This window comes from Bos indicus x Bos taurus, chromosome 25, assembly GCF_003369695.1.
Source record: "Bos indicus x Bos taurus breed Angus x Brahman F1 hybrid chromosome 25, Bos_hybrid_MaternalHap_v2.0, whole genome shotgun sequence".
In the NCBI taxonomy this organism is placed as follows: domain Eukaryota; kingdom Metazoa; phylum Chordata; class Mammalia; order Artiodactyla; family Bovidae; genus Bos; species Bos indicus x Bos taurus.
The window spans coordinates 23,742,493-23,756,214 of record NC_040100.1 but is presented as its reverse complement, the minus strand read 5'-3'; the positions used below and the strand labels follow the sequence as shown (position 1 = coordinate 23,756,214).

At 42.7% G+C, this 13,722-nt stretch overlaps 1 protein-coding gene across 1 annotated transcript in view; it reads right to left on the bottom strand.

Annotated features, from left to right (window-relative positions):
• Positions 1-13,722, bottom strand: part of DNAH3 (dynein axonemal heavy chain 3) — a 248,499-nt gene that overhangs the window by 44,618 nt on the left and 190,159 nt on the right. The window contains exons 50-51 of the mRNA XM_027527056.1: positions 11,628-11,810; positions 1,158-1,356 (exon numbers count right to left, since the gene is read on the bottom strand). Of these exons, the coding sequence (XP_027382857.1) occupies positions 1,158-1,356; positions 11,628-11,810 (382 nt within the window). The remainder of the gene's footprint in view (positions 1-1,157; positions 1,357-11,627; positions 11,811-13,722) is intronic.

Below are 13,722 nucleotides of genomic sequence, written 5' to 3'. Positions count from 1 at the left end.
GCAAAGAGTCGGGCATGACTGAGTGACTTCACTTTCACTTTTTCTTTCAGTTTTAAGACACTGATTTTATTGCAACATTCTACATCTAATTTAAATTTTAAGAATGAATTTTCACTTATTCATGCTTCTAGGCTCTATTATATAAACTTTCCTCTCTCTCCCCACTATTCCTTTTCTCCCGTCTTCTGAGTTTCTGTACCCTGGTCTTCCTCAGGCCTGTCAGTTTCACTCTCTGCCTCCTTTATCCCTTTCTTCCTCTAATCCTTCACCAGCAGCTCATGTTCCACTTCACCTCCTACAGCTGTTCTCTGTGTGTGTGTCTTTGTTTTCCTGTCTCTATTTCTCTTCTTTCTGGCCTATTTTCTTCCCACTCACTCTGTATTTTTGTATGTCTCTGTATCTCTGGTTGGGGGTGGGGGGGGTAGGGTCTCTGCTCTGTCTCCATTGTTCACTTTCAGCTTTTCTGTGTCTTAGCTTATTTCTGCTTTTCTCTCTTGCCAACATCTTTCTCTGTCATCTGTATCTGACACTGTAAGAGTCTCTCACTCGCCCATTCACCCCTCCCTGTGTTTGTCTTTCTTCCTCCAGATTTCTTTTCATCCTGACCTCTTTCTCTGTTTATGACCTCTTCATGCCTACACATGCCACATGTATCTAGGTGTCCAGGTCTCTATTTCCTGCTCAGCCTCACTGTCTTTCTCTCCATTTCTCTGTGTCTGTCTCAGTCTCCTTTTTCCTCTGGTTATCTCTTGCAGTGTCTCTGTCTCTTTTTCTGTTTCTCCTTTATCTTTCTGTCCCTCGCTCTTTTTGTTTCTTTCCCTCCCTCTCACCCACATACTGCTCTTTGTGCTTGCTCCCTATCAGTCCTCTTGTCCGCAAGACCTTCATTTGTGTAACGGTTTGTCGGCGGGGGCCTTGACTGAGGTTGGCTTCACCTAAAGATGCCTGCATTTTCCTTACTGACTGAGAGGGGAGAGCATGGTGAAGAAACACAAGTGAGTACATCTGTATCCTGGGGCCTATCTTATTTCCCCTAAGAGACCATGATACGGCCTGCAGGCCTGGGGCAGGATGAGTGGGGATGCTGGCTCCCTTCCTGTCAGGAGAGGGCAGCCTGTGTACACCTCTGGGTCGGGAAGGGTGCTGGAAGGGGTTACCGCTGCCACTGGGGTCTGGCTTCCTCTCTGGTCTCAGCCCTTTCATCACACAGATGCTCTCCATGACCAGCTTGACAGGCCCAGGTGGGTTCTGCATGGCCTTCACCAGCGAGATATCTGCCGGGTTCAGTGTGTCCAGTGCAGCAAGTGCAGCCTCGAGCGCTGGCATTGCCTCTGCCAAGTCCCCTTCGCATTCGTTCTGTAGGCAGCACAGGGACAGAAAGGGTGAGTGCCCGGCGCCTGGCATACTGAGGATGAAGCAAGTTCTGCCCCTGGGAGAAGCAGCAGAAGTGGGAAGAGGTGCTTCCTGCCCCAGAGTCCTCCCAGGACAGTGTCTTCTCCTGGAAGTTTGCATGCAAGGATGGCTCTGAAAGGCAGCAGGGAAGCATGCATGCATTTGGGAGCTGTGGTCTGGATGCCTGGGACATTTGAGAATTTACCTGGTCTATAATCTTGTACAGAATCAAGCTTTTGGTTTTTAACTAATTCTCAAGGGGTATATGTCACGAGTGACTTCATACCAACTGATCAACAATGGGTTGAGAGATGAAGTGACAAATGAAGCCTATCTGTGAGTGACAGATGGGAAGGGGATTACAGCAAGTTTGGGGAGGAATAAGGCATGAGGGGTGGGAGAATGTCAGAGATAGGGTAAGAGTCTAGGACGCACTGTAGCTCAGAGATGGGATAGAGGTGAATCTGGGGACAGGGTGATGTTTAAGGCCAGAGTTTAAGGATGAGGAATGGGGATAAAGACTAGAGCTGGGTAGTGAGTCCTGGGAAAAAGAGAACAGAATATGTTTTATCCATTATTTATTTGTTTAAAAACAAAACTAATACAATGGAATATTATTCAGCCATAAAAAGAAATGAAGTAATGATTCATGCAACAACATGGATAAACCTGGAGAACATTATGCTAAGTGAAACCAGCCAGATAGACACAAAATGGCACACGCTCTATGATTCCATTTACATAAAATGTGCATAAAAGGAAAATCCATATAGGCAGAAAGTAGGTTAGTGGCTGACAGGGCTGGGTGGAAGAAACAGCTAGTGACTACTAATGAATATAGGTTTCTTTTTGGGGTGATGAAGATGTTCTAGAATTACATAGTGGTTATGACTGTATAACTTTGTGAATATACTAAAAAATACCCTCTGAATTGCATGATTTTAAAAGGTGACTATTAGTGGTATGTGAATTATATCTCAATTTTTTTTAAAAAAGGAAATATCAACATCATAAAATTCTGTATAGATTACAGTTGGCCCTCTGTAACTGTGGATTTGGGACCACAGATCCAGAAGGCGGGGGCTTGAGCATCTGAGCATTTTGGTATCTGTGGGGCCAGAGGCGGGGATGGGGTGGGGAAGGCTGGACCCAATCTCCTGTAAATACAACTGTATTTAGCAGTCCAATTCTTTTCCTTCAACAACAACAAAATGAGGTCTTGGGAGAAAAAAATGAGTTAACCAAGGCCACAAAACTTGTTAGTCACTGAGCCAAGTTCCAACTTTGGGCCCCTGGCTCCCCACTCAGTGAATTTTCTGATAGTCTCCCAGCCCAGGGAGTGATAACACAGACAGGATTGAAGTGAAATTTCACAAGAGAATGTCAAAAGCAGCGTGTGTCAAAATCTATGTCCTGCAGATTTACTTTGATAAGCAAACAAAATGAGGTTCCACCTTCTTACATGTATGTGTGTGTTGGAGCTTCAGCTTCAGCATTAGTTCTTACAATGAAGATTCAGGGTTGATTTCCTTTAGGACTGGTTGGTTTGCTCTTCTTGCTGTCCAAGGGACTTTCAGGAATCATCTCCAGTGCTAAAATTTGAAGCATCAATTCTTTGGCACTCAGCCTTCTTTTGGCCCACTGTCACATTACGCCTCCCAATGTTGAGATGGCTCTGCTTTTTTCCTAAGGGGTAAGGCCTGGGTTCCAGCAAGGTTGTTCATCAAATGACTCAAAAGGCCTCTTCTGTTGTTCAGTCACTAAGTTGTGTTCAACTCTTTGCAACCCCATGAACTGCAGCATGCCAGATTCTCCCATCCTTCACTATGTTCTGGAGTTTGCTCAAATTCATGCCCATTGAGTTGAGGATGCTATCTAACCATCTCATCCTCTGCTGTCCCCTTGTCCTTTTGCATTCAATCTTTCCCAATATGAGGATCTTTTCCAATGAGTCGGCTCTTCACATCAGGTGGTCAAAATATTGGAGCTTCAGCTTCAGCATCAGTCCTTCCAATGAATATTCAGGGTTGATTTCCTTTAGGACTGACTGGATTGATCTCCCTCCTGTCCAAGGGGATCTCAAGAGTCTTCTCCAGCACCTCAATTCAAAAGCATCATTTCTTTGGTACTCAGTCTTCTTTATGGTCCAACTCTCATATCCATACATGACTACTGGAAAAGTCATAGCTTTGACTACATGGACCTTTGTTGGCAAAGTGATGTCTCTGCTTTATAATATGCTATCTAGGTTTGCCATAGCTTTCCTTCCAAGGAGCAGGCATCTTTTAATTTCATGGCTGCAGTTACCATCTGCAGTGATTTTAGGGCCCCCCAAAATAAAATCTGTCACTGCTTCCCCTTTTCCCCCTTCTATTTGCCATGAAGTGATTTGACCAGATGCCATGATTTTAGTTTTTTGTTTTAATGTTGAGTTTAAAGCCAGCATTTTTTTTAAGCTTTAAACTTTTATTTTGTATTGATGTATAGCCAATTAGGCTTCCCTGGTAGCTCAGATGGTAAAGAATCTGCTTGCAATGTAGGAGACCCAGGTTCTATCCTTGGGTCGAGAAGATCCCCTGCAGAAGGGAATGGCAACCCACTCCAGTATCAAACCAGTTAATCCTAAAGGAAATCAACCCTCAATATGGTTGGAAGGACTGATGCTGAAGCTGAAGCTTCAATATTTTGGCCACCTGATGAGAAGAGCCAACTCAGTGGAAAAGATCCTGATGCTGGGAAAGATTGAGGGCAGGAGGAGGAGTAGGTGACAGAGGATGAGACGGTTGGATGGCACCATCGATTCAATGACATGAGTTTGAGCAAACTCCAGAAGATAGTGAAGAACAGTGAAGCCTGGTGTGCTGTAGTCCATGGGGTTGGAAAGAGTTGGACACAACTTAGTGACTGAACAACAACTCTGCATTAAAGTTAAATAAGCAAGGTAACAATATATAGCCTTGACATACTCCTTTCCCAATTTTGAACCTGTCTGTTGTTCTATGTAAAGTTATAACTGTTGGTTCTTGACCTGCATACTGGTTTCTCAGGAGACAGATAAGGTGGCCTGGTATTCCCATCTCTTTAAGAATTTTCCACAGTTTGTTGTGATCCACACAAAGGCTTTAGTGTAGTCAATGAAGAAGAAGCAGATGTTTTTCTGGAATTCCCTTACTTTCTTTGTGGTCCAATGGATGTTAGCAATTTGATCTTTCCTTCTTCTGCCTTTTCTAAACCCAGCTTGTACCTCTGGAAGTTCTCAGTTCATATACTACTGAAACATAGCTTGAAGGATTTTGAGTATAAGCTCACTAGTATGTGAAATGAGCACAATTGTATGGTAGTTTGAACATTTTTTGGCATTCCCCTTCTTTGGGAATAGAATGAAAACTGACCTTTTCCTGTTCTGTGGCCACTGTTGAATTTCCCATATTTGCTGACATATTGACGGCCACATTTTACAGCATTATCTTTTAAGGTTTGAAATAGCTCAGCTGGAATTCCATCACCTCCATTAGCTTTGCTTGTAGTAATGCTTCCTAAGGCCCACTTGACTTCACACTCCAGGATGCCCAACTCTCAGTGAGTTTCCACACTATCATGGTTTTCCAGGTCATTAAGACTTTTTTTTTTAGTAGTTCTGTGTATTCTTGTCACTTCTCCTTAATCTCTTTTCTTTCTGTTAGCTCCTTACTGTTTCTGTCCTTTATCATGCCCATCCTTGCAAGATATATTCCCCTGCTATCTCCAATTTTCTTAAAGAGATCTCTAGTCTTTTCCATTCAATTGTTTTCCTCTATTTCTTTGCATTGTTCATTTCAGAAGGTCTTCTTATCTCTCCTTGCTATTCTCTGGAACTCTGCATTGAGTTGTGTATATCTTTCCCCTTCTCCCTTGCCTTTCACTTCTCTTCTTTCCTCAGTTATTTTTACAGCATCTCAGATCTCAGACAACCACTTTGCTTTCTAGCATTTCTTTTTCTTTGGGATGGTTTTTGTCACTGCCTTCAGAGGATGAGATGGCTGGATGGCATCACTGACTCGATGGACGTGAGTCTCAGTGAACTCCGAGAGTTAGTGATAGACAGGGAGGCCTGGCGTGCTGCGATTCATGGGGTCGCAGGGAGTCGGACACGACTGAGCAACTGATCTGATCTAATCTGATCAGTACAATGTTATGAACCTCTGTCCATAGTTCTTCAGGAATTCTGTCTACCAGATCTAATTCCTTGAATCTATTTGTCACCTTCACTGTATAATCATAAGGGATTTGATTTAGGTCATACCTGAATGCCCTAATGGTTTTCCCTACTTTCCTCAATTTAAGGCTGAATTTGCAATAAGGAGCTTGTTATCTAAGCCACAGTAAGCTCCAGGTCTTCTTTTTGCTGACTGTATAGAGCTTTTCCATCTTCAGCTGCAAAAAATATAATCAAGCTGATTTCGGTATTGACCATCAGGTGATGTCCATGTATAGAGTTGTCTCTTCTGTTGTTGGAAGAAGACGTTTGCTATGACCAATGTGTTCTCTTGGCAAAACTGTTAGCATTTGCCCTGCTTCATTTTGTACTCCAAAGCCAAAGTTGTGTGTTGCCCCAATATCTCTTGACTTCCTAATTTTGCATTTCAATCCTCTGTGATGAAAAGGACATGCTTTTGGTGTTAGTTATAGAAGGTCTTATAGACTGTGTGCATCACAATAAACTGTGGAAAATTCTGAAAGAGATAGGAATACCAGACCATCTGACCTGTCTCTTGAGAAACCTATATGCAGGTCAGGAAGCAACAGTTAGAACTGGACATGGAACAACAGACTGGTTCCAACTAGGAAAAGGAGTACATCAAGGCTGTATATTGTCATCCTGCTTATTTAACTTATATGCAGAGTACATCATTAGAAATGCTGGGCTGGAAGAAGCACAAGCTTGAACCAAAACTGCTGGGAGAAATATCAATAACCTCAGATATGCAGATGAAACCACCTTTATGGCAGAAAGTGAAGAAGAACTAAAGAGCCTGTTGATGAAAGTGAAAGAGGAGAGTGAAAGAGTTGGCTTAAAGCTCAACATTCAGAAAACTAAGATCATGGCATCTGGTCCCATCACTTCATGGCAAATAGATGGGGAAACAGTGGCTGACTTTATTTTGGGGGACTCCAAAATCACTGCAGATGGTGATTGCAGCCATGAAATTAAAAGACACTTACTCCCTGGAAGGAAAGTTATGACCAACATAGATAGCATATTAAAAAGCAGAGACATTACTTTGTCAACAAAGGTCCATCTAGTCAAAGCTATGGTTTTTCCAGTAGTCATGTATGGATGTGAGAGTTGGATTATAAGGAAAGCTGAGCGCCAAAGAATTGATGCTTTTGAACTGTGGTGTTGGAGAAGACTCTTGAGAGTTCCTCGGACTGCAAGGAGATTCAACCAGTCCATCCTAAAGGAGATCAGTCCTGGGTGTTCATTGGAAGACTGATGTTGAAGCTGAAACTCCAATACTTTGGCCACCTGATGTGAAGATCTGACTCATTTGAAAAGACCCTGATGCTGGGAAGGATTGAGGGAGGGAGGAGAAGGGGACCACAGAGGATGAGATGGTTGGATGGCATCATCAATTTGCTGGACATGGGTTTGGGTGGGCTCCAGGAGTTGGTGATGGACAAGGAGGCCTGGTGTGCTGTGGTTCATGGGGTTGCAAAGAGTCAGACATGACTGAACAACTGAATTGAACTAGAAGATCTAGTAGGCCTTCATAGAACCATTTGACTTCAGTTTCTTTAGCACTAATGATTGGGGCATAGACTTGGATTATTGTGATGCTGAATGGTTTGCCTTGGAAATAAACTGAGATCATTCTGTCTTTTTTTGAGATTCCAGTCAAGTACTGCATTTTGGACTCTTGTTGACTGTGAGGGTTACTTCATTTCTTCTAAGGGCTTCTTGCCCACATTAGTTGATATAATGGTTACCTGAATTAAATCCACCCATTTCTATCCATTTTAGTTGACTGATTCCTAAAATGTAGATGTTCACTTTTGCCATCTCCTGCTTAAACATGTCCAATTTATCTTGGTTCTAACATTGCAGGTTTCTATGCAATATTGTTCTTTACAGCATTGGACTTAACTTTCACCACCAGACACATCCACAACTGAGTGTCATTTCCACTTTGGCCCAGTATCTTCTTTCCTCCTGAAGCTGTTTCCCTGCTCTTTCCCTGTAGCATACTGGATACCTTCAGACCTGGGGGGCTTATCTTCTGGTGTCATATCTTATTGCCTTTTCATACTGCTCTTGGGGTTTTCTTGGCAGAATACTGGAGTGATTTGCCATTTCATCCTCCTATGTTTTGTTCAGAACTCTTAACTATGTATGACCTCTCTGTCTTGCATAGCATGGCTCAGAGCTTCATTGCTTTACACAGCAAGCTCGTTTGCCACAACAAGGCTGTGATCCATGAAGATGCAAAAGGCCTCTGGTTGTAACGTTATCTTTAACAGTGATTCTCAATCTTGACTGTGCATCAGTGTCACTGAGGAGCATTTAGAGCATCCACATCTTCGTTCCACACCCAGAGGTTCTGATTCATTCAGTCTGGTGTGGGGGTAGAGGGGTCTGGGAATCTGCATTTTTAAAACTCCAAAGGTGATTCTGGCACACAGTTCTGTTGAGAGACTCAAGCTGATACTCTGGAAACACTGAGAACAAGGCAGGAAATAATAGACTTCAATGCCCAATAGGGGAATGGCTACTTGATGGGTGAAGCACCTACTTAAAATGGTCATTAAAATGATTATATGACATTTTGGAAAAACATTTGTGATAAGCTGCTAAGGAAACAAAACCACAAAACAAGTCACAATTATGCTACGGTTGCAATAATAAACCTATCCACGTGTATAGACAGGAACTAGAGGAAAGCCTGGAAAAGTGGAAAAGTGTTAAAGCTGAGCTCTTAAAAGTCATTTTGTATGTGTTATTACTGCTACATCATTTGCTTCCATGATAAGAAATTATAATGAAAAATGACCCCTGTAGCTTAGCAGTGCACAGAGCAGCAAGCTGTTCGAGGCTTGTGAATCACAGTGCTTACTGACAAAATGTAATCAACTCTGCAGTACTCCTGGCATTAGTTATGATTCTCATTATGGGGGGAAGAAATGACACATTAGCTTAAAAATAATGGACCAACTTAAGCAAACCATTTTACTTGGGAGCAAAGCGTTTGAGGACTGACTCTTGCCCATCTCCTGATCCTCCTAGTGTGAATCCCATTCCATTGCAGAACCTCTGAACTTCATTAAGTACCACACTGGGTGCTCTCCCAGGTTCTCCCATTTCTAGGCATGTGAAGAGTTTAAAGAAAATCAGCCATCCTTGTGTGGAAAAGGGCTGTAGCCATGAGAGGTTCAGGAGGGGTTTCTGGTCCTTACAAAAAGAGCCTTAGAGCAAGCATAGGTTTTCTTCTCCTCCTTGGAGAGTTTCTTCCACTTCCTGACTCACCTCCGGGATGTCGCTCCCAGTACTTGGGGATGGGATGGCAGAGCACTAGACCTCACCCTTCACACCAAAACCATAGGTGGCAGTTTATTGCCCAGGAATGGGTGTGGTGGGCCATCTCCTTATAAAGCTAATGTCATCTCTTGCCTCCCTCCTGTTCCAGCAAGTCACTGTTTTCCCCTGACATTGTACAACACAACCCTATATGTGAGAATACCTGCACATGGTGAGAGGCTGGTCTTCATAAAACAGGCAAGTCCACTTGGTACAGGGTCAAGAATGACAATTTTGGAGGATAGTTAACATGGGCTGTTAAGCTCTGATTGTATGCTGGACACATGCCATAAGCTTTACATGTTTTTCTCTCAGTATCTCCATTTTATAGGTTAGGAAACTGGTTAGGAATGGGCAGAGCAAAGTTGAGCCCTGACATGCCTGATGCTAGTATAGAACCATGGAAGAGTTGCAAATTCACATGCTCTAGGGGCCAGCCACTGGGCTTCCCTGGTGGCTCGACAGTAAAGAATCCATCTGCAATGCAGGAGACCTGGGTTCGATCCCTGGGTTGGGAAGATCCCCTGGAGGAGGACATGCAACCCACTCCAGTATTCTTGCCTGGAGAATCCCCATGGACAGAGGAGCCTGGCGGGCTACAGTCCACGGGGTTGAAAAGAGTTGGACATGACTGGGCGACTAAGCACTCAGCACAGGGGCCAGGCCAGTGATATGAGTGTGGCAGGTAAGCTGACTGGGACTTTGATGAGCTGGAACACACAAAGGACAGCAGCTATTTAATGCTGCCAATGGATGCAACCCAGGAATGCAGGTCCAGTGTTACCCAAGAGCCCGACTTTTTTCTAAGGAAAGCTGAAATTTTAGAATTTTTACTTGAAATCTTTTGACTTTTACAAGTAGATAACTATTTCAAATTAAAAGAAATACTGTATGTGTCATAGCATATTATATTGCCCAGCTGCTAATTTTTGTAACTCCTGAAATAGTGGTCATATGCAAGGGCTTTGGAATCAGAGCGATGTGGATTTTAATCCCGGTTCAATCACATTGTTACTGTGTGATCTTAGGCAAATCATTTTAGTTTTTGTATCATGATTTTCTCATTTGTAAACTAGGAATGATACCATTTGCCTTGCAGGGTTGTTAGGATGATGAAAGTTAATATAAATCAAGTACAGGAGAGAAGAGAGAAGAAACTCACTATTCACTCCCATTTCCCCACTGCCTAGAAAAGTGCCAGCAAAAAGTAAGTGTTAAATAAATATTTTTTAAATAAAGAAATACCAAATATACTATGGGCTTCCCTGGTAGCTCAGCTGGTAAAAAATCCTTTGCAATGCAGGAGACCCCAGTTTGATTCCTGGGTCGGGAAGATCTGCTGGAGAAGGGATAGGCTACCCACTCCAGTATTCTTGGGCTTCCCTTGTGGCTCAGCTGGTAAAGAATCTGCCTGTAATGTGGGAGATCTGGGTTTGATCCCTGGGGTGGGAAGATCCCCTGGAGAAGGGAAAGGCTACCCACTCCAGTATCCTGGCCTGGAGAATTCCATGGACTGTGCAGTCCATGGGGTCACAAAGAGTCAGACATGACTGAGTGACTTTCACTTCACTTTCAAATACACCATAATGGTGCTGGTAAGTAGTAGCTTTTATTATCATCCTGTTATAGAATGGTAAATTACCTGCTACACTATGTGCCCAGTGGTCAATGTCTTTCATGGTTCCACTGGCAGTCCTACCAGTAGGACTATGAGTGAGTATGCCCTCTTATCCAGAGCATGCACTGTGGAATTCTGAGACCAGGGACTGGACCCAAGTGAATCTCAGGACTCACTGGAGAAAAGGCCTATTCTTTTGAAAAAAGTACCCCATGATCTAGAAGTGAGACACAAACTAATTCTTGTTCAAGCTCTTGTTTGAAGAATGGTCAAAAGAGTTTTCCTAGCTGCTATGTGAGGCACAAGGACAAGTATCTTCAGTTAAGTGCCATGAGCCTTGGAGTTGGATCCTACCAACAGGTCGGACAAAGGCAGTTTACCACTGAACTCCAGTGTTGTTGGCTTCCAGACCTTGATGGCTGTCATTACTATAAGTCCAAAGTCATTGTGATACTCAAATGGAATTGTATACTTGAAAATGCTTGGAGAAATATATAACATGAACATCAATCAGATTTGCTTCTAATATCTGAATACAGGTGAAGCCCTTTCCAGGACTTTTCTTCTTTGGTACAAAAATTATCTTCAAATGGGGTCCTCTAGATTCAACATTCTGTCATTTGACAAATATTTACTCCACACCTTACACCAGCTACCTTTGAGCAAAAACATGATTGAGGTGAAGGAGATAGTCAGGGGAAACAGCCCGTGCAAGGGCCCTGAGGTGGGACATGCCTTGTGTTTAGTGAATAGCTAGGAGGCCATTGTGGCCAGAAAAGAGTCAATGAGAAGAAAGAAATATGAAACAGGGTTAGATACTGCTGGGGCTTATACGACTTTGATTGAGATGGAGAGTATTTGTAAAACAATAATTCTTCCTGGAGAGAGCCAGCTGTCCTTTACTAGCTATGTGCTGCTGGGAAACTAACCTTTCAAGTCTCATTGTTTCCCTCTGCAAGATAGGCATGACCGTGCATATTCTGTGAGACTCTGTTAGGCTCTAGTGAGATACCAGATGAACCCTGAAAATGCTGGTTCCCTTTCTTTCCTCTCAGCAAGTTATACCTTGATTCCTTGAGCAATGGCAGCAGCAGCATTGGCTTCTTTTTCATCTGCTTGCACTAGAAGTTTCTTGGCATCAGCTTCTTGAGTCTCTGCCTCGATTTTCACCATCATCTTAGCGGTCTCCTCAGAGGTCTGAATGAGTTGGGGTTGGAGGGCAGTCAGTTCCACTTGCATGATGGCTACCTGGCAAGAAGAGAGGATGGGTGGGGTGCCAGGTCAGCTATATAAATGTCAAAAATGGAACAGCTGGCAAAAGTTGAAATGATTCTCTAACTGATAATACATGCAGAAAATACAAATGATGTGAATGGTACTGGGTACATATTTGTTGGCTGGAGTTTCTCTCTTTGATCTTGTAATATGTCATTATTTAGTTCATGCTATGTGTTGTAATTATCAAGCTCCATGATAGGCACTAGACATATAATAGCAATCTTAAATTTTTTTTAAAAGATACAACATTAAAAAAGGTATTCTTGTATTGAGCCTACACTATACTTTAGTATTGGGGGCAGGGAAAGACAGAAGTAAGTTAGGGGAAAAACCCCTACATTTTTTTAAGTCTGTGAAGGAATATACATGGCTGAGATAGCTGGAAAGAACAGAACTTTAAAGGTCATATTTTTCCCCCAATAGTCTGATGCCCTCTACAACATTCCTGTCTAGTAGTTTTCTGGCCACTGTTTGAATACTTCTACTGATGGGGAGGTCACCACCTCTGGAGGGGAGTTGGACCATTTTTGAGACAACTTAATACATTAGATTTTCCTGATAAGGGGCTGGAATTTACCCTCATGCAATTAAACAAATTTTTTAAATTAATTTATTTTATTGGCGGATAATTACTTTACAATATTGTGGTGGCTTTTGCCATACATCAACAAGAATCAGCCACGGGTGCCCATGTGTCCTTCCATCCTGAACCCCCTCCCACATCCCTCCCCACCCCATCCCTCAGGGTTATCCTAGAGCACCGACTTTGAGTGCCCTGCTTCATGCATCGAACTTGCACAAGTCATCTATTTTATATATGGTGATATACATATTTCAAAGTCATCCCACCCTCGCCTTCTCCCTCTTAGTCCAAAAGTCTATTCTTTATATATGTGTCTCTTTTGCTGCCTTGCATATAGGATCATCATTAGCATCTTTGTAAGTTAGAAAGAGAAACACCAATAGAGTATATTAACACATATATATGGAATTTGTTAAGTGTTAATATACTACAGGCTACTATCACTGATGAAGATAGATGCAAAAATCCTCAACAAAATTCTAGCAAACAGAATCCACCCCCATGCAGCTTTCACCCACTGGTCCTGATTCTGCCTTCTAAGGCAATTCAAATGTTTATTTGAAGAAAGTCTCATAACCTTGAACCCACTGTCCACAGAAAGCCCATGTGAGAGAGGAAGCATAGCGAGCTGGTTGATTAGGAACACAGACTATGGAGTCACTCAGACTTACGTTTCAGTTTTCACCTCATCACTTGTACCAGCTACTCATGAGGCTGTGTGATCATGGGCAAGTTGTCTGTCCTCTCTGGGACCTTGATCTCTTTGTGGGTGATGTGATGATAATTGCACTTTCCTCATACAGAGCACCAGACAGGTGGGAGGGCTCAAGGAAAGTTAACTGGCACCATCATTCCCTTTACTGGTCTAGACTGTCTCAGGTCATTTTGCTGCTCTTCAAATAACACAGTTTACTCACCCTTATGTGGATAGACTCCAATTTCCAGCAGCTCTCTAAAAGCTTAAGGACCTTGAGTTGGACCCCGCAACTAAAGGAAGAGAGCAACAGAAGCCACTTCTGATGTTCTTTCCCATCCCTGTGCTGCGTGTTGGTGGATCTGCTGTGTATTCAGTGCCAGGCCAACCCACTGAAAACCATTCGGTTGCCTTAGTTCTTTATTGGTGCTGAAAATTCATGTCTTAATATGGTTTTGTCAAGTGGCTCAAGCACAAATGAATTATTAATTCATATGCCAGGCATTTTGCTAAGGGTTACACTTGTGTTAGCTCATTTAATCTTCATATAGTCCTATGAAGTGAAGACTTATCACTTTTTTTTTATAGAAGAGAATCTTCAAGGT